Here is a 25,941-nt window from a genome sequence, read left to right on the forward strand (position 1 = left end):
TGACTCTTAGATAAATGTTGTAGGAAGACAATTAAGTCTTGGAGTTTTACCAGTTTGTTGGATCCTAAGAACATCAAATAACTCTTCTCTGCCAAATTTTCTAGCAAATTACAGTATTCTGCAGGGATTTCTAATAACATGTTGTTCCAAGGCTCATTTAATTTTAATAATAATTTCTCTTAGCTTGGCTAATCTATGTATGTTGAAAGTATCATACAGTTTTTAGTGGAGCTTCACAACGCACCCGTAAATTGAATAGCTTAGCGTTATCGTGCTCTCTGCAGGAGGGAGAGCGGCAGCGGCGGAGGAAGCTGGCAGATAAGCTGCTTGTTGGATCCGGGGTCTTCCAGCTCGCTGGTCATTCATTTCTCCTGCACTCATTGATTATCTGCTCCTAGTTATCAATGCATAAGAGCCTGCGAAATCGAGACCCCTGATGCAAATCTCTCAAACACTAATTCACCATTTTCTTTCATTGTTTTATTCTCAATGTTCATGTGCAGGGTAGGCCCCCCTCCTTTTCCTACAAATTTCTGCTTTTACCCAAGTCTTCCATCTACTCATTGGCATTGCTTTGCTTTCCCGTTTATTTCTCTGAAGGCTTGTGTTAGGTTCTGTTAGCTTTCATTGTTTTTGGTCTCCCAGAGTCTTGCAGGAATGTTCTGCGCTACCATTCATATATATCCAAAGTATATCCAGCGCAGCCATCTTCTCTTGGGAGTACATCTTCAGGTTCATGACTTTTCAGACCCCTTTAATAACAACATAGGCCCTTGTGAGCTGTTCCCCTGAGGCGAACGTTGAGGTACCAGTCTTAACTTTTCCCTATCCCTTGTTTTGAGGATGTTTTGAAGTGATGGAAGCACGTTCAAAAGATTAGCTTTGTTTGCTGACAGTACCTCAATTTCATCCCAGACAATCTGTGATGAAAATACTTTTCTCCTTTCTAATCCATTGTTACAATAATTACAAGCAGCGGATCGATAGCAGGAAGTATAGAATTGGAAGTGTTACTTCAGGTCTTAGGCCACAAATTGATCTGCTTGTCAACGCGTAAGTAAGTGCTGTATCAACACATATTTCAAAGATTGGAGGGCATGCTGAAGTGTAATAGCGATGGGCTGAAGGAAGGAGAAAAATAATTTGTTTTATGCAAGTGTATTAACTCTTTACAGCCCAAATTTACACAATCTTGCTCTTCTCATCTATGTTTTGTACTCATGTTGCATCAGTAATTTCTGACTATTGACCCATTTGGCTCCAGTAATGTACAGGATTATCTGGATCATAATGACTGCTTGAATTAGGAGGAACCAACAGTATTACACATGATCCAATGTAAGTCTCATAATTGTCAAAGTATCACAGCATTTGTGTGGCAGATATTCTAATCCAAGCCAGTTATTGAGCAAAATTAATTTTTCTTAGGGAAATAAAGGCAACACCACAAGACCTTCATATCATAAGTTTTTTGAATCTCCTTGGACAACTGATGACTGTTACAACTCTGTGTGGTGGCTACACCATAACTATGTGCTCTGAAGAACAGAGAGGAAAGAAACCCAGAAATTATGGAATTCTTCAGAGGAAGAAACATGTTAGAAATTGATAGGTTCGTTTTTTTCCCCCAGAAAGTAAGAAACATGGTATTGTGAGATCACTTTTTCCTCTTAATGGAAAGAAGCGTGGTAGTTGTACTACTATGGGCACGCTGAGGTTTTAGAAGCTGCATGCACCACTGCTCAGCTCGTTTTGTGGTATTTTATAAGCCATTAGAAAGATTGAAAAAAAGTTGTCTGTCTCTGAAGAATGTGTCCTTTTATATCTTTGAGAAATGAACTTTGTGGTGGCTCAGAAGTAGCATACTTAAGAGGCCAGTTTCATTTCTGGGAATGCTTATCAGGTACATGCAGTGACTCCTGAGGAAGAATATTTTGGTTCCTCTCTTCCTAATGCTAGGAGGTACTGCAGGGAGAGGTTTGGGGGATTGTTATCTGTTCTTCTTCAGATAAGGGCTACTACTTTTTTCTGACTACTGAGTCGTTTGGATTTCTCTTGCCTGGGTAGAGATGAAGGCTTTTGACTGGACGTGAGTAGTGAGAAAAGTCATCAGAGAATCATAAGGTGGTTTGGATTGGAAGGGACCTTGAAGACCATCTAATTCCAACCTCCACCAGCCCAAGTTGCCCAAAGCCCCATCCAGCCTGGCCTTGAATGCTTCCATGGATGGGGCATCCACAGCTTCTCTGGGCAACCTGTGCCAGTGCCTCACCACCCTCTGAGTAAAGGTGGTGGTAATTCTCAGCTCTCAGCCACCAGTGAAACCTCATCAGCCAGTTATAATTAGCTTGATTATTTAATTACTTTTCCAGCACTAAGAAAAGGTATTGCCTCACAGTGGAGAATTGGGGGGGAAACTGCAGGTGTCTCTTAGCCGAATGAGGAGGCTTTTTGTAGTCTAGCCTGTTGTTGATACAGCAGTGTTTCCAGCTGTGATGCTTCCTTGCTGCCAAGTAATAGTAAATAGCTTTATAAATCATAGCAATGCTTGTACTGTCTGGGTACAGCTGACTGCTTTTTGACTCGAGCTGGTATACATATGCTTATTCTCATAGATCAAAGTTAATCGTTAATATTTCTGTAAAAGGAATAGATTCAGAAAAGGAAGAATAAACACTTTTGAAGTGTTTCATCTTCAAACTCTGGATTTCATTCCTCACTTAAGGCATACACAGCTCTGTTTAAATTATACTTTTATTTTTTTCCAAGGCTCCCTTCAGAACTAGCAGTCAGTAGCCATGGCCTGAGCAACCTCAGTATCAGCGCATGTATGTTTACCTTAGGCAAGGAAATGTACACTGCTGCTATATGTGCTGCCTACAGGCAAAGCTCACAGGGCTGGAGAGAAGTAATGATGTCTCCTGGTGCTGACATTTGCAGCCTGAAGCCCTGCAGAGTTTTGCTGTGTGCTGCTGGCATTTCTAAGAGGGGATGGATATAGGAAGCTGTAGGTATGTCATTGGCTTCTTGTACAGCTGCAAAAAATAGTTTGCTGTAAAAGCTTAAGAGTGTAGGCTGGACGAGGCAGGGCTATGATAGCTCATGAGGGTGAAGAAAAAGAAGAATACATCTGATGTGGTGCATTGCATTGAGTTGTTTCTGATTAAAGAATCCTTTGTCTCTATAGGCACTAACTTGTGACGAGAATCAAAATAGCGTTTACTAAAAATAAATATTTTTGCTAATAAATACAGGCAAAAATTAGCCTATTTGTTATCCTTATATTCAAAGCATATCAAGATGGAACTGAAGAGGAATCCTGGCAGAGCTTCTCGTCCGGCTTCAGCTGCAATCCGGGTGACTGACTTGAGTTGGCGAGGTAACCTAAATCCCCGTCCGCTGATTAAGGGTGGTGGAGAGCTACTTATGGATGAATACCTTTCCCCCAGGAAACTGGTGAGTAGACATCCAACGATTTAAAGAGAAAAAGGAAACTGGCATATAAAGAGCTCTATTAACATAACCTTCCAGCAGCTCTTGTGATGATTGCAGATTGTCGCATATTTGACAGACTTCTGCATAAAGTAGGTTCTGTCTTATGGAAATTTATCAAATGTTTGTCCTCCTTTCTCCTTGTTTCATATAAAAATATGCCCAGCGTGAATGCTACTGTCTTTATTGCCAGTTTTCTTGAATCAGCGTGAAAAAAAGTATCAGTAGTACAATTATAATTTAAAACAGATCTTGTTAATGCTGTCTGAAGTACCTTGAATGTTAGCATTAGAAAAAGCTTCTTACATGAATCTTGTTCTACAGATTGAAAATGTAACTTTAAAAGGACAACTTTTTTTTCTGAATTAGTAAAATCCTCTGTCCTGCTAAGAAGCCAATTAAAATATTCTGCAAGTGTTGTAAACATTTTCTATATTTATCAAAGTGTGAGGTTTCAAAGTGCATTTAAAAGCTGTGTTCCGTTTTGACAAGGGGAAAATTATTTTGGCATGCAGCTTGTTGAATGAGAGTAATGTGTGGAAATGTCTAGTAAAGGAAGATCTTCTTGTATGTTGTGCTGTACTTGCTCAGGACTAATTAAGAGTGGAATCCTTTGGGAGCTAAAAGCTGAGTTGTAACCTTTCTTGTTCCTGCAAGAGGGATGGAGAGCTACGAGCAGAAGGTAAAAGGGAGAAGCTGCAGCTTTCCATGCTGCAGAACTGTGTAGAAATTTGTGAAACATGGAGGGGGTCAAGGCTGTGTTTCAGATGCTCCCAGAGACTGGGGTGGTGTTCACTGCATCCATAACCCTCTGTGCATTCACATCCTGCAGGGGCTGTGTTCCAGCTGATGTCTCAAACAGCAGGTTTACTTACATGCCTTCCTAGACATTCGCCGATCACAATTTTGACTCTGCACTGGAGCTTAGATAGGAAGTTGTTCTCAGAATCTCTCTTCTCTTGGTACCTAACTATTTTCCTAAGCAAATCACTTTCTGTAGAGTATGTAGAGTATTTTAAACTCTCTCTAAATAAAATACAGCCTATGACCTTACGATCTATCCCATTCACTTTCCTTTGGCCAATGTCAACCGCTGACAACTTCTTGGTCTTTTTTTAAAACTTGGCATGGAGTTTGACCAGTGTAATATGTTTGTGGCCTACAATACCCTGTATAAATCCAATAGGAAGTTCTCAGATTAGTCTGTTTTCTTAGGGCATGAACCAAAGCCCATTAGAGTAACCAAAACAGCTGTCCTTTGACTTCCATAAACTCTGAATTAAGCCCTTAGAAAGTTCTTTAGTTGGTAGTGTTTTTTTTTTCCCTTTCTGGAGCTGTGCCGCTTTTAGTTCACAGTAAATTGTAAGCAGAAAAGCATGCTAAGTCAGTGTTACCCAGTTTGTTATTTTGTCATGTTTCATTTTTTATACAGATCAGAAGTTAAATTCTCCTCCAATTCTAGCCTTTTTCTTAGTAAATGAAAGCAAATCTTTACGATTCATGTAATAAATTACCTCTTGAACTTAATCGGGTCTTGCCACTTTAAGATTGTGCATATTAACATTTGTAAGGGATTCACTTAAAAGACTTTTAAATGGCTGCATACTGTCCGAGTAATTTTTCTGGACACAGTTATCTCCTGGCCCTGGAACCTGACATTTGTGTTGGCATAGCCGGGATACTTCCTGTTGAGAGGAGAAATTATATGCCATTGTCAAGGAAACATTAACAATGTTTATAGCTTGTTTTAATAACATTTCCAATTTATCTATTCTTTGACCTTTATGTTGATCAAATTGAGACTGCTGCTTCCATAAATTTACTTCCTCTGCACTTTCAAATGTAAAAATAGAGATACTTTTCAAACACTTCAATCTGGGAAAAAAAAAAAAAATCACGTGCGTATTTTTAAAGGAACCACATGCCATTGATAAGCAAATGGTTTGAAAGGATGTTTTGCTTGAATCAACACACTTACAATATCTTCTTGGTTGTCTTTCAGTTGTGAATATTTTAAAGTTATTGATTGTTTTCACTGAAGTGCTCTAAGAAGGAGCTAATAGATTTTTAAAATACATGCTCATTAAAGTTAAATTACTTCACATTCAGATAAGGACATAGCCCTGTCTGTACCTGCATATTTTACTCATTTTGTCCTTTTTCCAGAGGGATAGCAGTAGCAGTCTCCATTTACTAAAGGAATTATTATTCTATGCTAGCAGTCTCAATTACTAAGGAATTTCAAAAAGGTGTGTGTGTATTCCTTCACCTTTTTTTCCAGTCGTCAGAGGAGAGCTTGGCCTTAAATGATTCCTTTATAAAAATGCTTTTTCCTTTCTTTTTTGCTGTGTTGAATGCCAAAGCACACGAGACAGACCACTACTCCAAAGCTTGCCCATTTTGCTCTTCTCCACAGCAGACTCACTGTGCTTCAATCTTACGCTTGTTCACAAATTCTGTGTGATTCCATATTCTAGTCAGGTTAATAACATCTTCTGTAGCTTTTTGCTTGCTAGTACCTCTCCTGCTGTGATGTCACACTGTGGCCTTTTGTGTTTGAATACTCTTCATCCAAGCTACAGGTCATTTGATGCAAGGGTTGGTATCATTAGCTGTTCTTTTTTATGCTTTCTGCCGGCATCAATATCAATTTTCTGTTGTGCTGTTTAATCTTCATCTATATCAATAGTTGCTCTTGCTTTCCCATTTGTGCATGTGCTGTTAATATTTCCAGCTCCCTTCTTTACCTCTTCTTTGTGTTGTGCTTGTGTTATCATATGATACAGAACACTGTGATTCTCTGTGATGCTAGGGTGAGCAAATTTTTCCCCATTTTCCCTTTATTCTGAAAACTGGGTATTAATGGAGAATATACTGCAATTAATTTTCAATTTTATTGAGGTTGTGGAATAGATTTCTCATTAAGTATGGAGGAACTGAAATTAAGAGTTCCACCTGTCTTGACTCAGATTTTTAACTATTAACCCTCCTATCTGTTCTCAGTATTTTGCAAAGGAAGGCTCTTTTCCTGACTTCCACAAGAAGTATTCAACTTCTCAGATTAAACTCATCTTACAGGGTAAAATGATCTTCCAGATAGTGTCACGTTATCAAAAGTAATCGCTTCCATTCCTGAACTTGTCTTATCGTCATGGTTTGTATGTGATCTTTAGAGAACAAAGGAAACGTTCTTCTTATTTCGCTATTTATTGATCCTGCTCCAATTAATCATGTTTTTTAAACTTAGGAACACGTGTTCGGAAGTGGTGTTTAGTTTTGTTGCTCAGGAGGCTAGGGTGTATTTCATATGGTATGCACTCATCCTCATGGGGAGAAGAAAATCCTGGAGGGTCCTGGAACAACAGATTGGATTCTTACTGAAATGACTCAATCATTTCCTTTTTTTCCTTGGCAGAAAGTTTTCCTCGCAGTTGTAAGCTAAATGAATTTGAGAAGAAACTGGAATCAAGGGAGCAAGAGCAAAATTTTGCTAATTTTTCTTACATGGAGTCAACAAGATGGACCTAACTGATTTAATTTGGATCTTCTGACTCCTTCCTTACAATTGGGTAACCATTTAAAACTAACGTAAAAAAAAAAAAAAAAAAAAAAGCTTCAAAGGGACCTCTGGAGGTCTTCTACTTCAACCTTCTACTACAAGCACAGCTAGTTTCAAAACTAGATCAGATTGCTCAAGGTAGTAGAAAACATAATATTGTGAATAGGAAAGAAGCCACAAAGCCTCATTTAGTTTCAGACCTTTCCTTTGGACTGTCCTTCCTAACTACCTTTACTACAGTGAAGGCTTGTACATGAGAGTGCTCATCCTGCTACTTAAATTCCCATGTTTTATGTACAAATTATCACATTAGCAGTCTTTACGTACACATATGCATGCCTGTTGTAACAAACAGATTTTCGTTTGCATATAGTAGCAGCTGCTCAGCTAACAAAATTACAGAACAGAGCTTTGACTTCTGAGTGGTGACACTACATTGAAATAATGTTTGCAGCCACTTGCTGTGCACCTAATTGCTAGATAGGAGTAAGAATTAATATCAGTGTATGGTATATCCATGTGAGGGAAAGTAAATCCTTAAACAAATTTGTAGCAAAAATTGATGTTAGGACTATCTCCCCTCTTACGTTTGTGATAGTTAGACAGAGATTGCTTAGCAACCTGTAGCATCGGACCCTTAATGGTGATTTTTAAAAAAAAGGTGTCACTACTGTGAACCCCCAGCATGGGTCAGGAACTGGACTGTTGATGGCAGAACAAGACAGGGATGGCAGGGATCTTGTCCCTTGAGCACACAGAACCATTTCCATGACGTGGGGGCTTCAGTATGGGAGAAAAGACATCTTTATTGATCCATCCATCAACAATTAAACTTCACAATTCTTATCCTCATCTACCCTTTTTGTACTAGCCAAGAAGATTCCCAAGAAGAATTCACAGACTGCATGCCAGGCTAATCTCTTCATCTGAGCCGGGAAAAGTGTGTCCTTCTATGTATATGCAGAAAGCAGTGAAATAAAGCTAAATATTGTAATTACAGGCATCTGCAACATGTAACCATTTCTAAAGGAAGATTATATGTAGGACCACAGAGAAGTTCTGTTCCCTTTCATTGAAAATCTCTTGACTTGGAAATACTTAAAACCTCATTAATGGCCTAGTAATTTTCTTCTCAGAAGAAATACGTTGTTGTACTTGTAGCAACATTTATTTATTTTATTTTTTGTGCAGGAAGAGATTATACTTGGATTGGGAATTAGAAATAAAATCCTTGTAAAAGCAATGAATGCATGAATCGACATGAATCTAGTATTTGCATACAGGTGTAGTATTAAAAGAAAATAAGCTCACCACTCAGGAATTCCTGTGCTAGCCAAATTAACCAAGATCAGCAAAATAAACGCACAGCTGGAAATGCTTCTCTGACAGCTGCACGCAACATGCTCTTCAGCAACATATCTACTTTTCTTAGAGTATGTGAAAAATCTGGGGAAGAGCGAAGAAATCAGCTGTATACACCAGCTTTAATTGAACAGATATTATTTGCCAATTAAGGAATTTACAGAGAGGTGCAAGTGGGACTTGAACCGGATTTCCCTGCATCCCCAAGTGCCTATTCTGCCAGTTGGGAAGCTCTGCAAACACAGAAACATTTTTCACTTACGTTTTTTCACAGAATACTTATGTCTTTTCTTGTCAGTCAGAAGAAAAGCTTTCCAAACATGCTCTCCAGTTAGATATTGGCCAGACATTTTGCACAATGAGAAAGGTTTGTGAGCAGTTAAGGAGTTGCTTCATAAAATACTGGCAAAATTATTTACCAATAGCTTTTGCATGATCTCATGGAAAAGAGTTTTCCTCCTATTTTGAAGGAGGTACAGAAACGTAAAGTGAACTTTGTCCATCTTTGTTTCGCTTCTCATTTAGTCTTTGAAGAATTGTGCATTGCTTTGCCGTGGAAATCCATCCTTTCAAATAAGCAATTTTAGGGTGGAGTGTAACACTCGCTGCACAGAATCAAGTTGTCAGGCCACAAGAAAGACTTTGGTATTTGATTCTTCAGAAAGCATCTGCCTTCTCCGTCTAACCAATGCTCACCTTAGTAGGCAGGTGGCAGGCAGAACTCTCTCTGGACTCGAGCAATCAACCTGAAATTATAACTCATTTTTTCCAGGCATTTTTCTGCTGTAAAATAACTGCGTGTATCCAGTTCTCTGCCTAGAGTAGATCCTCGGTCCCTTGCTGCAGCTGTAAACAACACAAGAAATCCCTAGATGGCACAGCGCCTTCATGTCTGTAAGCATTCCTGCAGCACAGGCAGGGAAACCTTCTGTCGCTGGCTGTCAAAACAGCCTGTGGAGCTTTGGGCAGGCGGTCAGGACTTGAAGCCACAGTAGGACACTTCTGAATTAGGGCAGGAGCTTGTCCTAGACCTGGCACAGTCCTAGGAGTGAAGAGCTGCTCAGTGCCTTTGCACCACTTCTACTCACATGGTGCCAGACATCTCTCTGTCCAAGCAGCTCATCCTTGTCAGTGTGTTTGGCTGGGATTTTTTTACAACCTAATAGCAGTAAAATTCCTCCCAAATATCCTTCCTTTTAGATTTTGCTGCAAGTTCCCGTGCTTTGACATTAAACAGCAGTATAAAAAGGAGATCCTTATTATTTTTTTATTTTAAATGTTTCCATGTCCTTGCCTTAATCTCTTCCATTCCCAGTGCCAGAATTTTAGCTATGACATCCGAGACCTGTCCAGCTGCACCAGCGTGCCAAGAAAGGGGTCTGGGGAGTGGGAACGCCCTAACTGCCCACCCCAGGAGCTGCTCACCACTCAGCCTTCTCTTGAACTGCTGCCCTGGCCTTCTGCTTGCCTACCAGCTTGCAGTCACACCTGGGGTTCTTGTGCTTCTAGTACCTTGAAAGGAGCTCATATCCTCAACCTGAGAGCTTTTCTTCTTTCCTTTTTTTTTCTTTCGAGAACCTCCTCAGCATCAGCAGGCAGAAGGACAGTGTTTTTCACGGAGGTGGTTGGAAAAGCAGACCAGGGAAGCGGAGGCTGTGAACACGTGGAGCCTGTTGCATCTGCTTAACACATGCTTCAAGCAGCTATCAATAGTTCAAAGGGCTGCTGGTGGCAGCTAATAACCTTTTACAGTGTTGGAGCAACAGCTCTGCTTGTTGCAGCACTAAATATTGATGCACTAAGGGACTCCTCTCTCAGCCAGGGGGGAAAGTACAAATAAAGGGTGGATCTGGAAGAGGAAAAGGAGAAAAAAGACAGTAATCCCTAATAGAAAGCAAAAGAAGATGGAAATGTAGAAGAGAAGAGAATATAATCTTACACAGCTTTTATTCTTCAATTTTGAAAGAGGAGGACAAGGAGCAGAGCTGTATCTCTTGTGGTCAGAGCTGTGAAAGGAGGCTGTGTAGGATATTGCAGGGGGAAGGACGGCACAAAGGGTACTTGCAGAGAGCAAAGGAGAAAAGCAAAGGCCCCCCATGGTGCCAGGGCCTTCTGCTACTCTACTGACAAAGTATATGACCCAAAGCTTATTACTTGTTCTGAGACCTCTTTCTGTTCTGTCTTTCAGGAAAGCAGGTACTCAGGCTACTTTGATGGGGATGAGGGAGGTGTTTTTTCAGGAGTTGGCTTTAATGACAATAAGTTTGCATCTAACTTCAGCAATTCGAGTGCATGGTTGTGTGCCAGGATGTCAGCTAGCTCTCATTTCTCATGTGCTGTCATGCTAAATGACAAACTGTCGTCTGCTGAAAAGAATTGCTGCAAAATACGGCTTGCAGTGAAGGACCTTGTGTTTACTTGGGGGAGAAAAGTGTAGCTGGTAAGCTTGCTGCTTTGGAAGAAGAAAAACAGTTCTTCTGGGGACCACACCTGGGGATAAAAAGTAAATTTTGGAATGCCACTGAGCTCTGTCAAGTTTTCGCCTTAGACCTTTGTTTCTTATGCTCTAGTGTGGTGGCAAGAAAGTCCAGAAACTTTCTTAGGCTCAGCCTGCATAAAATCACAGTGTAAAAATTCATATTAAAAGTAATTTTAAACACAATGTTTTAAAGGTGATTCAGAAGCAAATGAAGATTTTGGATAGTTCTGCTTCTGAGGAGTCTGATTCAAAGCCTCACAGAGGGAGCCAGGTTTTCAAGGAGGGCTGCTCAGCTGTTTCAGGAAACCATGCCCTTCTAAACTGTCATCTCAGCTCCACTCAGGCTGTTTTGGTCCTTTGTTTGTTAGGGGATGTGGAGCCATTTGGGTGAATGAAATTGCAGTCACTTGTGAGCAATACAAATTTTACTTGATGAGCGGGAATGTTGCAACTGCCCTTTTTCCCTACAAAAATGAACTGGATGTTCTTGCGGTTATTTTTTCCTCCCCAAACTCATAAACAGAGGTGGTCCTACACACATTCTCTTCTAATGAATCATTTCCCCCTTATTAGTGTTGGTCTCCAGATGAAAACAAGCTAAAGTATGTTGTAACTTTCTAATAGTAAGAAAAATTATCTCCCATAGGTAGAGATTATTTAACGTGAAGGAACAAAGTCATTCAACAGCATGGCAAAAGGCAGGTGACAATACGTCTTGCCACCTGTGTTCTTGGTTGTAATTCTGAGGAGAAACTCAACAAAATCAGCCATTTCTTTGAAGCAGACTTTTTTAGCTGTAAGTCCTAACTCTTCTGGCACAGAAAGGTGAAAATCTAGCAGCTGTATCACTATCTGTAGCCTCAGCTCTTTCAGGCAGTTACGGTGACCTAAAGCCTTGTTCTCATCTCTCTGGAGTATTTCAGACCCTTCCATGAACCAGTAACCCATCAGGAAAAAGGGGCAGAGTTCCCTCCTGGCCTATTTAATTAAATTGGTTCAAGAAGGATTCACTGAGCACCCAAAGCTGATGCAAATGAAGCAGTGGGACATGTAGTGGGGAAGAAAGGAGGGAACAGGGGATGAGAGCAATCTTCTGGCAGTGGTAACACATGAGAGAGTTTCAACTGCTTGTGGAATTGTAGCCTGGGACCATAGGACTTCACTGCAGTTTTCATTGGCTGCCCTAGAGCTTCCCTCTCTCGTTTGTGAATAATTTCTGCTCGTTTCTGTCCTCATGCTAACCTTTGCCAAGTAGGTCACATCACTGAGTGGGCTCTCTCAGGCTTTTTCTTTGGAAAGTGGCATGCCAGGATTTTGGTTCAAGGCTCTCTCTATCATTTGTTGTGATTAAGCTAGAAAACAGGTAGTCTCAACTGACCCTATATTAAATATAGAGCAAAATCTGAATGTATGTGTCAATGCCAACTTCGGGATATTTAGGGAAAGAACCTGTGACAGTGAATTGCATTCACACACACCCTTGCTTTCTGCAGCAGTTGACCATATCACGAAGGTTTTGCAAAAACAAAAGGTTTTGGAGGCTTCCATTGACATTGCCTAACTCTCTTAAAAGAAATTTGGAATTCTTGTAATTACTGTTGTGTTCTACCAGAAAAGCAAACCTTTTAAGACCATCTTGAGCTAAAATTGTGTTTTCTTATGATAGTTTCTGATCAAAACACATTACTTAGCCTTTTACAGAGTTTTACTATCTAGAACCTTCTTGATTAGAGGTGACACTATGATAACATTTCTTATCTGCTGAGGATTTGTACAAGATTTACAGATTTTTACAAATTTACACAAGTTTTAAAGTATGGACATGTAGTTCAAATGAATTTAATTGGCATGTAGGTCTTTTGTTTTGCAGCTTGAATATAATGCTCAGCCTGGATTCTGTGAGCAATGTAGAATTTATATGAAATTGGAATAATTCAGAGCTACTAGAAAGAAAGATCTTTCAATCATAAATTTATTTTGATGTGATCACATGTCTAGGCATTTTGACGTGGAGCACATGCTGACACAGCACAGCTTGAAAGCCTTTGTACACCTTTTTGCTCCTGTATCTGTTTTTCTTTCATGAGAATAAACATATATCTCTGCTTATCTTTACAGAAAGCTTTGACAGGGATAGATGATCTGCAGCAAGTGAAGGCCCTAGAGATGCGAGTAGATACAAGAGAGAACAGCTTGGGGAACTTTGGTAAGAAAACAATTTATCTTCTGCTTACTTTCTCAAATTTTCCTTTATTGTATCTTAGCAGGACTGGGGACTCAGAAATCAACAGCCAGTGTAAAGTACTGTCCTGCTAGGGAGTTTCTGAAACTTGATCTCCCTTGTATCTCTCACTTGATCACTGTTTCCTTCTGTGAGGCACTACATAGGACTGAACGCTACAGCAATGGGATGAGTGACACCACTTCTGTCTAATGCCAATTAATTTGAACAAATTCCTCACAAATGACATGCCTCTAAGCCTTAAATGAGCATTTACTGATTACCTTGCCCCCTAGGGTACTTGATGCTACTCTAGCAAGACAGAATAGCCAAAGTTCAGTTTGTCTCCACTGGAAGATTCCCCTGTGGCTGAGAAATCGCTAGTAGTATCAGGCTGCTAATATTTGCAGCAGCCTATGTTTGCTTCCTGCACTGCCTCATCAAGCTGTGCTGGCAATTGTGCCTGAGGAAGCTCCTTTAGATACATCATCTGATGAGCCCCAGGAGGCCCTAATGCTTGTGATTTGTCTCTGTGTCATCATCTCTGCACTGGAGAAGTAAGGAAGTACTGAAGGAATTCCTTCTATAGCAGAGTTAACACTGAGTATATGAAAGATTTCTTTTTTCCAGTACTGGCAGTCATTTCTGTCAGCAACGTGTAGGCTTTCATCACAGCCAAGTCCATCTTCAGCTACACTGAAGCAGAGTGACTACTGCAGGGTAATATTTTATGTGCCAAATGGAGTCACACCCCCAAAAGTGGGTGCTAGTATTTTCAGACAAGCAGTTCATTTTCCCATGCAGACCACCAAGGTATGCAAGTGACTATAATGTAACAGCCGAACAGCTTTTGTGGGCCTTTTGATGACAATTTATCAAGAATGGAGAAAGCAAGTGCAATGGGGGGCAGAGGGGAGTGGGTATGTCTTGCATTGTACATGCCACTTTATATTGGTTATTCAGTTTATTTTGCAGATAGGTCTCTTTATGATAAGCAGTTGGTAATTTAAGGTAAATTACATCTGTTTCTTTTGGAGTTAATGATCAGTCGAGTCATGTTTCCTCCAGTTGATAAGAAAATCTTATTATGTGCTTTCTACTAGTGCTCCAAAGTGGTGCTCCCATTCCTATGTCATTTTACATCAGATGTTACAAGCTAGCAAAATGTCTTACCTTATCAGTGCCTTCTGTGTCATGGGATTATCTTAAATATGTAGTCCCCTCCATTTCTTCTTTTGAACTTTTACCTTACCGCCTCTTACTCCTTATGTGCTTACACAAACATACCGCACTCAATCTTGTAGATTTTCTGAAGTATTACTATAGAAGAAGAACAAAAAAATATGTATATAATTTACATGTCTCTGATCTCTCTTTTTCATGTGTCCTCCATACTTCCCTTTCCTTTCCATTACTGGAATAATTCCCTTTCTTTCTGCTCCTTTTGATAGGTTTTTGCAACTTCTACAGAATACGGAGCACTATTCCTATGTTGCAAACAATTTCCATCTTATGTCCAACTGTTTGCAACAGGAGTTGGACTTTGGGGGCTATAAAGAAAAATAAAAGGCAGCTCTGGGTCCCCGCTGCTTGTGAGAATAACAAAACGTCAACACTATCCTGTGTGTGTTTGTTTGTCTTTATGTGCATTACTGACTTTCCCTCATGTGAAAATTTCTTTGAAAATGCCACCAGATGGCTAGGGCAGAAAGTTTGTCACTTAATGCTTCCAGTGGTCACCGGTTTGCAGTTTCTCCACAACTTTTCCAGGCAACCTCTTCCACTGCCTCACCACCATTATAGTAAATAATTTCTTCCTTATATCTAATCTAAACATACCCTCTTTTAGCTGGCTTACGTTGAGCTTCTCACCAACCACCACCCCCAGGTTCTTCTCAGGGCTGCTCTCAATCCATTCTCCCCCCCAGCCTGTATTTGTGCTTGGGATTGCTCCACATCCCTTCCCTCCAGCATGTCACCACCCCACACAGCTTGGTGTCATCAGCAAATTTGCAAAGGGTGCACTCCATCCCACGGTCCATGTCACTAGCAAAGATGTTGAACAGTGCTGGTTCCAATATTGACCTGTGAGGAGCACCACTCATCACTGATCTCCACCTGGACACTGATCCAGTTACTAGAATGCACGTAACTCCATGGAACCTCGTAGCTCTTGAATCCCAAATTTACACAGAAATTTTCACTCAAGAAATGTTTTAAACTTCTTGGTGATGCACAGATTGTATCCCAAGCATCGAGGGTCTGCATCTCCTTAGCAAAATTTCCAGAGTGATTTAAAACTTGTTGCTTTTCTTATAAGCATTCCACTCGTGAGATGTGATGAGCTTTACAGTGTAATCTTGTCAACCTTTCCGAATTTGCCAGGACAGCCTTTCCCCACTGGTGTGACATAGCAGGAAGGAACAGTTATGTTTCTTAGGGACAGGGTGTGGGCTGAAACCCTAAAAGACTAATGTGAAAATGTTCTCATGTGTTCAGTATTAAAATAATGAAAGGCTTCATGCCAGAACTTGAAATTGAGTCTTTGTGGGGCTGGGGGCAATTGCTGAAATCTCTAGCTATTTGTTTTCAGTGCACCTTGCTGAGTGACAGGCACAACATTGAACCTCCCTGGCAAGTCGTATATCCAGCTTTGTGGAATTTGGATTTACTTCTGTGTTCTCTAACTGCATGTAGGCTTCAGCTTGTACTCAAACAGATGGGCTGTTTCCTTTTTATTAGCTTATCCCTTCAGTTTTGATTGCTGACAGATCTGGGACCGTTTTCATGACCAGCTCATAGAAATCCCTGTTGAAAGTAATGGTGGGATATAGTCATTTAAGACACTACATAGTTCTCTTATTTCTAAGTGATTTTAATAGCTACAAATCAAGTTACCCACAATGCTGTTCCCTGGTACTTATTCAATTGTTGCCTTCTGGCAGCCAGTCTAAGTTGATTATGTGTCTGGAGACCGCTGCTTCCCTTTGGTGAGGCAGCTGGTTTCTGCTGCAAGGGGACTGCAGAAGACTCTCTTGCTGCTCGGCAGAAAGCATTTTATCAAGGAAAAGCTCTGCTAAAGGTTCGGAAATAGGCATATGTTGCTTTTCATACAGGGTTGCCTTATCTGTTTCCTTCAGTTCTATTTGTCAGTGTTTCTTTACAAGAGGCAAAGGCAGAAGACGTCCATCGGCAGGCGTTGGCAGGACCTGGGGCAGGCCGGCACTGAGGCTGCAGGCACGGCTCCAGCACGTGTTTCTGCCCAAGCTGCCTTTAATTGAGCTGGTATTAACAAGCTTCACCGAGGACATGCAACAGCACAGGGCTAGACAGCCTCTCCAGGAATCAGAAATACATCCAGCAGTGAATTCATATTAAACCTTATGCTGATGCCTCTTTTTGTGAGGTTGTAATCTCAGGTAGCTAGACTGCAGCTAGCTCGGGTTTGTCTGCAGCTGCTGCAGTCTAATCTCCAGCTATATTGTCCATTTCCCCCCAGAAACGTGCAAAAAGGCACGCTTAGAACATACATGGGAGTAACATCAAGGTGATGTAACTTGATCAAACACAACTTAAGTGAATTAAATAGCCTGCTTAATTTACATATCAGGTTGCTGTTGCTGGAAAAGTGCAGCCTGAGTTCACATGCCTGTTCTGTACTGTAATGTCATCAAAACACACAGGTTCCCTGATGCCAAAGCCAGCATTTGTCAGTCATTTCTTCTGTGTATATTTTGCAGTAGGTCATACTCCAGGAGGCTTAGCAAGTCAAGCCAGGATGATTTTTTGCTAACAACAGAAAAACGATATACATGGTATTGCCTGCAGAATACATTGCAACATAAACAACAAGTGCAATTAATATAGGTATTGTAGCTTCTGGAGTATAATTAGACCAGCAACCTGCCTGCTTTCTCGTTAGTCCTAATTAGGTATATAAATGTCACCTGCTATACTAAGGCAGCTCAGAAAGATATCTTCATTACTACTCTACTTGTGAAGTGTATTACTTAAGGCAATGCTGTTGAATGTGCATGTATCGCTTTTATTCAGCAGTGTAGTTAGTAATCTGAGAATTGCAGTCTCTGGATCTAAATATAGCAGCTCTGAGGTAGGTGTTTGCAGAAGATTCATCTTAGAGAGTAATTAGACTTTACCACAAGAATGCTCATTGTGTTGGTGGACCAAACTAATTTTCATGAAAACATTCTGGGTACTACTTTGATTTAAGTGCTGTTTTTGTTTGTTTGTTTTAAATAAGTTCGGCTTTGTTTTGTTTCAAAGAAAATGGTATGAAGCACCTACCTTACGCTTTGATTTCTTTCAATTCTTTATTCAGTTTTTGCTCCACTGGGATAGTATGGTTGAATAGTTTCACACTTGTGCATTGTTGCTGGTTGCTAATTTCAAAGCCACATAGCAAAAGGCTAGTGAAAGGGAATTGAAAACAGGAGAGCATTGCTAGCCATTCTGTATTCTCAGATATTCAGACCAGCACTGTGGTTACCAGTACTTTTGTGGGTGACTCTATTGTTTAGAATTTAAATTATATAGTAGGAACACAGTTCAGAATGAGGAATATATTGGTCATACATTAAACATCAATATTTAAAGTTAATCATGTTGGTATTGTAGGGTATCTGTATATTCATATAAGAATGAATTGTGTCCTCGCTCTCAGGAAAGATGGCATGAGGGTTAAAATTAAGAAAATCAGAAATAAGTTCTTGTGTTTGTATAGGACTCTTACTTTGTCATTCTTCTTTTACACTTTTCTCTCTGTATCTTAATCTTTTGGTCTCCAGTCTGTATGCAAGGAATTGGAACACAAAAATAGGCAAACAAAAAAAAAAGTCAGTCAATGATTTTTTAGCACTGCAGAACATTTATGTATCTAACAGAAAACTTAAAAGAGGGCAGAACCTGTGGAGCTGAAAAAAACATTGTTCGAGTCTTGGTGGCAGATTTTTGCACTGCTGCACATAGCTTACTTTTATTTTAGTCGACAAAACAACCCGTTAGGGTTTAACACTCTATGAGTTCCCAGGGGTAGCTTGTGCCAAAATACAAGAAAATGTCCGAGATGGGGGATCGTGTTACAGTAATGAAATAACCAGATGTGAAAATTGTCTCTTCAGTCTGTAACGCTGGCTGCCACACCCCACTGCCTATTTGAGTCCTTTAATAGTATTTTTTTTCCTGAACCAACCCTAAATGTATTCAGTAGAGAGCCTTTTTTCTTGAGCAAGTCTCTCAGTTTCTCTTGAGCTAGCCTTTTTGACATCTTAGTCAAATCTTCTGCTTCATACCACTTTTTAAAACCTTTTTGCTTTGTGATATTTCGCTTTTTAATACTTTGCAATAGCTTTTGCTTGAACCTCACTAGCTTCTGGGACTGAAGAGGCTAGATCCATCTTGTTCTTTCCTGAAATGCTTCAGGAAAAGTCAATTAATCTCTCTGTGCTTCAGGTTTCTTATCAGTAACGTGATAGTGATCTTTTTTAATCATCTAGATTTTGATATATTTTTTTTTCTGTGAGGTCTTTCTCAGCACATGGATTATTTCTACAGAAGTCTTTGCTTCTGTAGTGTATGTGACTGCTGTGAATAATTAACAGGGATATTAGTATTTCCTCTGTCAGGACTCTGAGGTATTTTGTTGCCATACCTTATAAAAACTTGCTCAACGTGAAAGAGTATGCCTTGCAGGATGGGGTGGTGTGTTTATAATTTGTACTCTAATTTTTATGTACTATGGAATATGATTAAAAATAAGGCTAAAAACTGCACAATGTGTTTTGAATTTTTAGTGTTTTCTAAAGAGCTTTGCAAAGAAATGAAGTTGTTTCCAGTATGGCATGAAATTCAATATGTGGATTATAATCACTCCCAAATAGCATTAGATAAAGATAATGCTTCTTCTGAAACATGATTTATTAAAATGTTTTTGCCATAAACAATGTTGTTCTGTTTGGGGAAATGGAGTGAACAACATGACCTTCTTTGTTTGCTTTTGAGATCCCACTCCTTTTATTATTATTATTATTTGTTTTTCTTCTCTTTTTGATCCTTTACAAAGAGCTAGAGCTAGAATGTCCTTCTTGTGGTCACTGCTAAATCATCCTTGCCAGACAGGGATTAATTAGAGGGCTTATAAAAATATTTAAGAATAGACTTTAGTGTCTTAGTAACAATCCAGTCTGTCTAAAAATGGTGCTGCCTCTTCATGGTGACATATTAAACTGGAGGGTTCTCTGCTAATGGGAATGGATAAAAATTTGCCCTTGTCAATAGCAAATGTTTCCTGTGACTTGAGATTATATCCAAATTATTCTGAGCTTGGAGGGATTTGGTCTGTGATTTTGGGTCAGAGATATGTACATAAGCAACCAAAAAAGAAATTGTTTCATAGGAATAGAGGAAGATGTGAATGAAAATAATAATGAAGGAGTACTGCGTTTTTCATAGATATGAAACTTCTACAGTTGAATAGTGAACAACAAGGATTATGAATTAGAATGAAAAAAACAGTCACCATGAAGCCAGTTTTTGTTGTTGTCTCTCTGGAAAGGTGCTGTATCAGGATTGTCAGAAAGGGGTTCCAAAAATGATAATTCAGTAGTCAAGCTGACAATACGTATCTGTTGCAAAAACGCAAAGGATGAAATATTTCCTGAGTGAAATAATCTCATTAATTTTCTTAGAAGAGGTCCAGCACAGATCTGGCAGAAAATGCATGTAAAATGAGATGCTTCTGTGTGTAACTGTCAGAACTTTCCTTTATTCTACTACCAGGTGTGCAAAATCATTCTTTATTCTCATCCCGTAGGTGCCTATCTACCTAATCTGAGAGAGCTGAAGTTGAACAATAGCTTGCTTGTAACTGTGAGGTAAGCAATGAATGATAACTGAAACAAATATATAAAAAATAACAGCCCTCAATTTTATTTAAATGATAAAATCTTCATTTATGCTGCTTTCATTTCTTCCACTTCCACATGCCATTATAATGGATTAGGCCCAGAATATATGCTCTGCAACCTCCTAAATTTAAGGACAGAACCTAAGCTGGAACAAATCAGTGTCGCTGCGGTGATGCTGATGAATTACCCTCCGGTCTGACACCAGGAATGTTCCTGCCATGCTGAAGTCCGTGGAAATTTGCTGTAAATTTGAAAGGCACAAAAATTTCACCTCTTGTGCGTGCATGCTTGGATTTCAGAGTGTTTCAGCCCTTGGGCTTTTATTGTGCACAGTAGTCTGTCCTATGCAGGTCAGACCAGTTCCTCAGCTGATGAAAATCTTCACTTGATTGAAGTCAGTGGAGCTGGGTTTACTGAAAGCTGCTGTGAAGCTTCATCTCTGGCTTGCTGAGCTCCATGAGAGCATCACATATTTTCTCCCAGAGAACTGGGGATCTGGGAGGCGTGGGAAGGTATAAGTGAAAATCTTCTCAATGAGAAGGCAGAACTGTCTTCTGTCCCCCGTTTTGTTATTTGTTTTACCCTTGATAGTTAACGTGTGATGGAAAAGTTCATGTCAGGAAAGGGCTGTGTAAAAGATCATCTTTATGTTAAACAGGTCTGCTCTCTGGCTTTGCGTTGCTATCTACTAACTTTGTGGAAAAAAGTAGACATGTTACTAATGCTTGTTGAGGAGAACATGTTCCCTAATGGAAAGCAGCAAGAAATCCTTCTCTGTCCCATACATCATCACTAAAGTAGCTAACAAACTTTCATTTTTTATTACTGGTGATCGTTATTAAGATCTTTGACTGAGCTTGTACTAGTTGCTAGAAGGAAGAAAATGTAGAAGAAAATTGAGCAGATTTGATCTGACAGCCATTATGAGAATGGATAACCTAGGCTGTCATTTGTTCTGAGTCAGAACCGAAACTGCTTCTCAATCATAAATATCCTTTTAAAGAGAAGCTTTGAATCAGCGGGAAAAAATCTACAGATAATAGTCTTTAAAAATGCTACTTTATCATTCAGTTGTTACACTTTGATCATATTTTCCCTTGTTCTGATGATGAGATGAAGTATTTGCAGTCTAAATATTTTTTTTTCCACTTTAAAATCTGTAACGTGGAAAAGCGATGAATCTACATTACTGCAAATATTTTAATGGCAACCAACCTTTGTTGGAAGCATGAAATTGCTCAATTTCTGTGCAGTAAGGAGTGAGTGAAGGAATTCTATTTTTGACAATATCAGAAGACATACTAAAAAGAAAAAAAATGGTTTGGTCCAAAAATCCGTATTCAATGGAAAATGTTTTAACCATTTATGTTAGTAATGAATGCAGGATGCAGTTCAGGAAAACTTTTGAATATGGCCACCTAGTTTATTTGACTTAAGGCTTCAGCAGGATTTTGCTCCTTTCTTTGTATTGCAAGTCTAACTTTTTCCATGAGAAGTTTTTGCAAACCGTTTTCTATGAGAAAATATACCTCTGGCACTTGCTGCAGGTAATGTAGGCTCTTGAGTTTTGATTTGATCAATTATAATGTTGCTATGTTTTGGCTTGAATCTGTTATTGTGACAACTCCCAGACACACAGATTCCAAGCAAGGTCGCCTTTAAATACATACTCTCCTTTAAATAAGCAGGCTTTCTATGTGCCAATTAAATGCAATTTTAGGGAAACAGGTAAAGGAAGAACAAGAATCTGGTAACTCTCCCAGACCAGAGCTCAGTCAGTGCAGGACAGGAGCAGCTTTCATTTATTAGTTCCCATCTTCGACGATCTGTCACTGATGAACATAGATCACTTAAGGGCACAGCCTATGATGCAAGCACAGCCTGAGTACTTGAACTTTGTTTTTGGATGTCTGTATCATGTCAGTTTAATACCCATTAATGCAACGTTGCTGTCATGGCAGTAGCAATGTCTGCTACAGCTAACGTGGCATAGCTGCTGCCATTCTAATGGGCTGTTTCCAGTTACTCAAAAACGTTTAAAAAGCTTATTTCCAAATTAAAATTGTTGATGCTTGAACTTTGCCCGAAAGCTGATTATTCTGTCGTATTCAACCAAACCCATATAACTGATGGTTTTGAGGATGACAGAAGAATGTTCTTCCTTCTCAGGAAAAGTAATTCCTGTAAACTTTCTTGGGGATAAGGTCAGAATCATTGTGGCTGTAATTTGAAAATGGGCAGCAGATAACAGGAAATGTCTAGCGAGGACAGACTGTAGAAGATTGGTCTGTTTACTGAAAAGAAGGTAGGAAAGAAAAGCAGGCAAAAGATTGAGAGTGTTTGATGTATACTCAAGATGTTAAAAGTGAACATTCTTTTCATGCTATCTTACATGAGAAAATATAATGAAGCATTATGAACAAAAGACTGTCTGTGTATGCACGAGTGGGTAGCAATACAGGAGTCTTGCTTTTTGTCATTTATTTTTGTTTTGTTCTCTCCTGTAAAGTTTTCTAATTATTTTAGGGTGAAAAAGAATTAAAATATCTCTTCTCAGTTTGAAAATGGGAAAAGCTGCTTTTGACGGCAAACAGCAGATAGCAAGGTGCCAAAATAAGGATTTATGATCTTTGCTTTAGTCACTGATTTTTTTTTTTGAAATGTTTTGTCCTGTTTTTTCCTGATAATTCCTGAAGAAGCTCTGATGCTATTGATTGGGAATGTGGTTGAGCTGCTTTACCTGTGAATTAATGGTTCCCCCCACCTCCCCCTGAAGTTACTTTTGAATACTTGAAACTTAAAGGCTATATATAAGTGTAGGATATCGTTATCAACCATTTCATTTAATTCATAAGGAAAACATATCCAAGTTTATTTGCTGATCACCCACTTTGGCAGTTGAAGGGGAACATCTTTTTTGTCTTTTTCTGGGTTTTTGTTTTCTAGTGGCCTTTTGCTAAAGGGGAAGAGCTCTGGAATACTCGGTGTGCTGCGGAAAGAAATTACTTCAGACTCTTGTTAATTTTCTGAATTGCACTAAGTTTATGAGGTCCCCATTTGGTGACCTTTGCCCATCTGCTAGCAGCCAAGAAATTCTCAATTTATGAACTGATAATTGAAGACAAACATGGAACCTGTTCTAAAGAGAGTGCATCTAAAAAAACGCCTTTCTTTTGTGATGACACACGGTCCTTCTCTTGCTAATGTTTCCAGTAAAAGAGCTATATTTCAAGGCCAATGGAATTATTCCTTCTGCTTTGGCTATCTCCTGTATATTTTAATCCGATTGCTTTTATTCTTAATTCAGGAATGAATTAAGAGAGATGTTTTAAAATGTTTGATAAAATCTCTATGAAAGGGCTTTTAAATCAGATATGGGAATCTCAGGACTTGGTTCCCATAAGGTTATAGCAGAAGCTGTTTCACCAGCTGAAGCACATTTCTTCCAGTTCAGCTCTGTGCATGGCAGCTAGCAGAGGACTGGGCTGCTCCCAGGGCTACTTAAGCAACAGTTTATAAAAGAGACTTCTTGAATTTCAAGTGAGATGAAAACTGACAGGGACAAAATAAGTATGAGGGTTATACTGAAAAGAAAGGAGATTTCCTTCATCCAGATACAGTTTACATTTCTTCCCTGTGGTCTGCATTGTATTCAGTCTTGAATTGCTCTTGCCCTATTGCAAAAAGACTCCCCCAGAACGAGAGTGTGTTAATCTTGGGCAATTTGGGTCAGTAAGTCATCAAGGGAGAGCAGAAATGAGAGAGTTGTTGTGAAGGTTAAAATGAGCAAGGTGCAGAGTGCATGCAAATTTGTCAGTGCCCATGCTTTTATTCTGAGTGTTAGGATAGATAGATATATTTTACCACCAGCTCCAGGGGCCAAGACTGGCTTCGTTGGAATCTGTGCGTTCACTTTTTGAAAGGTTTCAAGCCCTCTTGACTGTGAAAAGATGAGTGAAAATGTGAAACGAGTGGCTTGAGTTGAGAGTATTGCTGATGATTTCATGACTTTAAGCAACCAGAACCAAACTAATTCTTTCTTAACTGGGGGCAAGGGCTTTAAAGCCAATGTTTAAAAATACCTTCATGACCTCAGTCAGGATCTTCAGGAATTTGCAATTAGCAATATTACACCCTGGTACTCATCCAACAGAGAGTTTAGGCGAATGCTCACCTTTTAAAGTTGCAAGAAGTTTGACTTAGGTGGAACTGCTTGCCAGCTAGGACTGAACGTTATTCTAGGTGCTTTGTGGGACCTGGAGCAAGTTGCACCATCCCATAGCGGGCTCATCTGTAACAGAAATAGCCCCAAAACTGAAAGTGCTGCTGATGGAGTGTCTGAGCATCTGCTATTCTTTGGATAGTTTTATCTCAAACAGATGTTATGGGACATCATTCCCTTTAATCTTTTTTTTTCTTTATCTTTCTTACTTATTCCTTTCCTTGCTATTTTTTCTCTAGTTTCCTTCTTCCTCTTCCAGTCTTTTTTTTTTTTTCAATGAGGGAATTTTACGTCTGATGTGTATGACATAAGTACTATGTATAAATACCTACCATTTTCTGTGCAACAGAGGTCAGCATTGCTGAGATAAAATTCCAAAATATTTTCTAAAATCATTCCAGATACTTAGTTTGTGTTAAACATGCCAGTGTTTGTCAATGTGTGATCTGTTTGTATGACAGCAGTGCCTAGAGAGTTTAATCAGGGTACTGTTGCATTGTGTTGTGCTGACACACACAGTCAGAGAGCTGCTGCTCTGCTTTGGCCTGGGTGAATCTCTGTGTCCTTATTTCAGTGCCTACAGCAGCGCTGCTTGCTTTTATGTTTGCTTTTCAGCATGGAAAAAGCATTTATTTTCAAATGCAGGTTAGTTTATTTTACAAAATGTTTCTTCTGCTGCTTTTGTATAGCCAGCCTGAAAGTCTTGCAGCAGTTAAGGTTGCTGTGAAGTCAATCTTAAGAACATATTCTTTGAGAACTCAGTGTGCTTGCCAGGAGCTACGAAAGAAAGCATTTGAGTTGAAACTTAATCTCTGTATTAATAAGTCGTCTCTGTATTAATGTCTGCGCATCCCTGGGAATATCATAAAACTTGGCAAAATTCCTGTGACCTCAAGTTTTATTTAGCAGTGATGGGTTTAAGTATTCATATTATTGCTATTAAAAAAATAATAATCATGATTTTGGGATAGAAATTCAGCTATTTTTAATTGACCGGATTATTTTCAGCAAAGCACAGTTAGCCAGTCTATGTTAAGTCCTAGCAAAACCTGATTGCCTAGAGCATTTACCAGCATTTACCACCACTCAGGTGGTTGAAATCCTTTTATTTTCCCCCTTTTCCTTGTACAGCTTCCTCTGGGGTCATCTTCATTTGGCGTTGTCCAGCCAAGAGATGTGGCTCACCTTGAGGTGAGCACTCACTGAGCTGAGGATGTGCTGACAATACGGTGCTTTCCAGGACAGCAGACTAGAGGGGAGATGATGGGCGTTTTTCAGCTTTTCTCTTCTCTTAAGAAAGTCTGAGGATAGAGGCATCCTGCCTTCCTTCTCTGGCATTTGAGGATGCACAGTTGCTCCCACAGAAAGAATCCAGCCTGTACTTTCTCAAGTTCAGTGAGCAGAGAGAAGTGCATACAACCACACCTTTAAAAGCCACGTCTCTGGCTCTCACTATTTGTGTGCTATTTCTTTTCCTCATCCTTTTCCAAGAAAATACATGAATAAAAGATTTTATCATTTCCAAAGAGCACCTTTGAAATTCTACATTAACCACTGTTTTGGTCTTAAAAGCATTGTTTGTGTGCAAGAATCATCTAGCTACGTGCTGATCCCTCCTAGTGAGTGAGAACCTTTTAGGGGATCACAAACTCACCTGATTCAGGGCTTATGGGGGCATCCTTA

The 25,941-nt window shown here is 39.5% G+C and overlaps 1 protein-coding gene across 17 annotated transcripts in view; it reads left to right on the top strand.

Moving 5' to 3' along the window:
- Positions 1 to 25,941, top strand: part of LRRC56 (leucine rich repeat containing 56) — a 77,886-nt gene that overhangs the window by 27,484 nt on the left and 24,461 nt on the right. For 10 of the 17 annotated variants that reach the window (XM_072038934.1, XM_013097064.5, XM_021270568.4 and 7 more), the window contains 3 exons: positions 3,292 to 3,456; positions 13,011 to 13,098; positions 19,943 to 20,003. In XM_072038934.1, the coding sequence (XP_071895035.1) occupies positions 3,292 to 3,456; positions 13,011 to 13,098; positions 19,943 to 20,003 (314 nt within the window). Of the gene's footprint in view, positions 1 to 2,462; positions 2,592 to 2,877; positions 3,012 to 3,291; positions 3,457 to 12,023; positions 12,256 to 13,010; positions 13,099 to 16,092; positions 16,196 to 17,061; positions 17,225 to 17,244; positions 17,327 to 19,942; positions 20,004 to 25,941 lie in introns of those variants that run through there. The other 7 variants (XM_038180410.2, XM_021270571.4, XM_072038937.1 and 4 more) reach the window with 7 other exon arrangements.

This window comes from Anas platyrhynchos, chromosome 5 (assembly GCF_047663525.1).
Source record: "Anas platyrhynchos isolate ZD024472 breed Pekin duck chromosome 5, IASCAAS_PekinDuck_T2T, whole genome shotgun sequence".
Taxonomy (NCBI): Eukaryota; Metazoa; Chordata; class Aves; order Anseriformes; family Anatidae; genus Anas; species Anas platyrhynchos.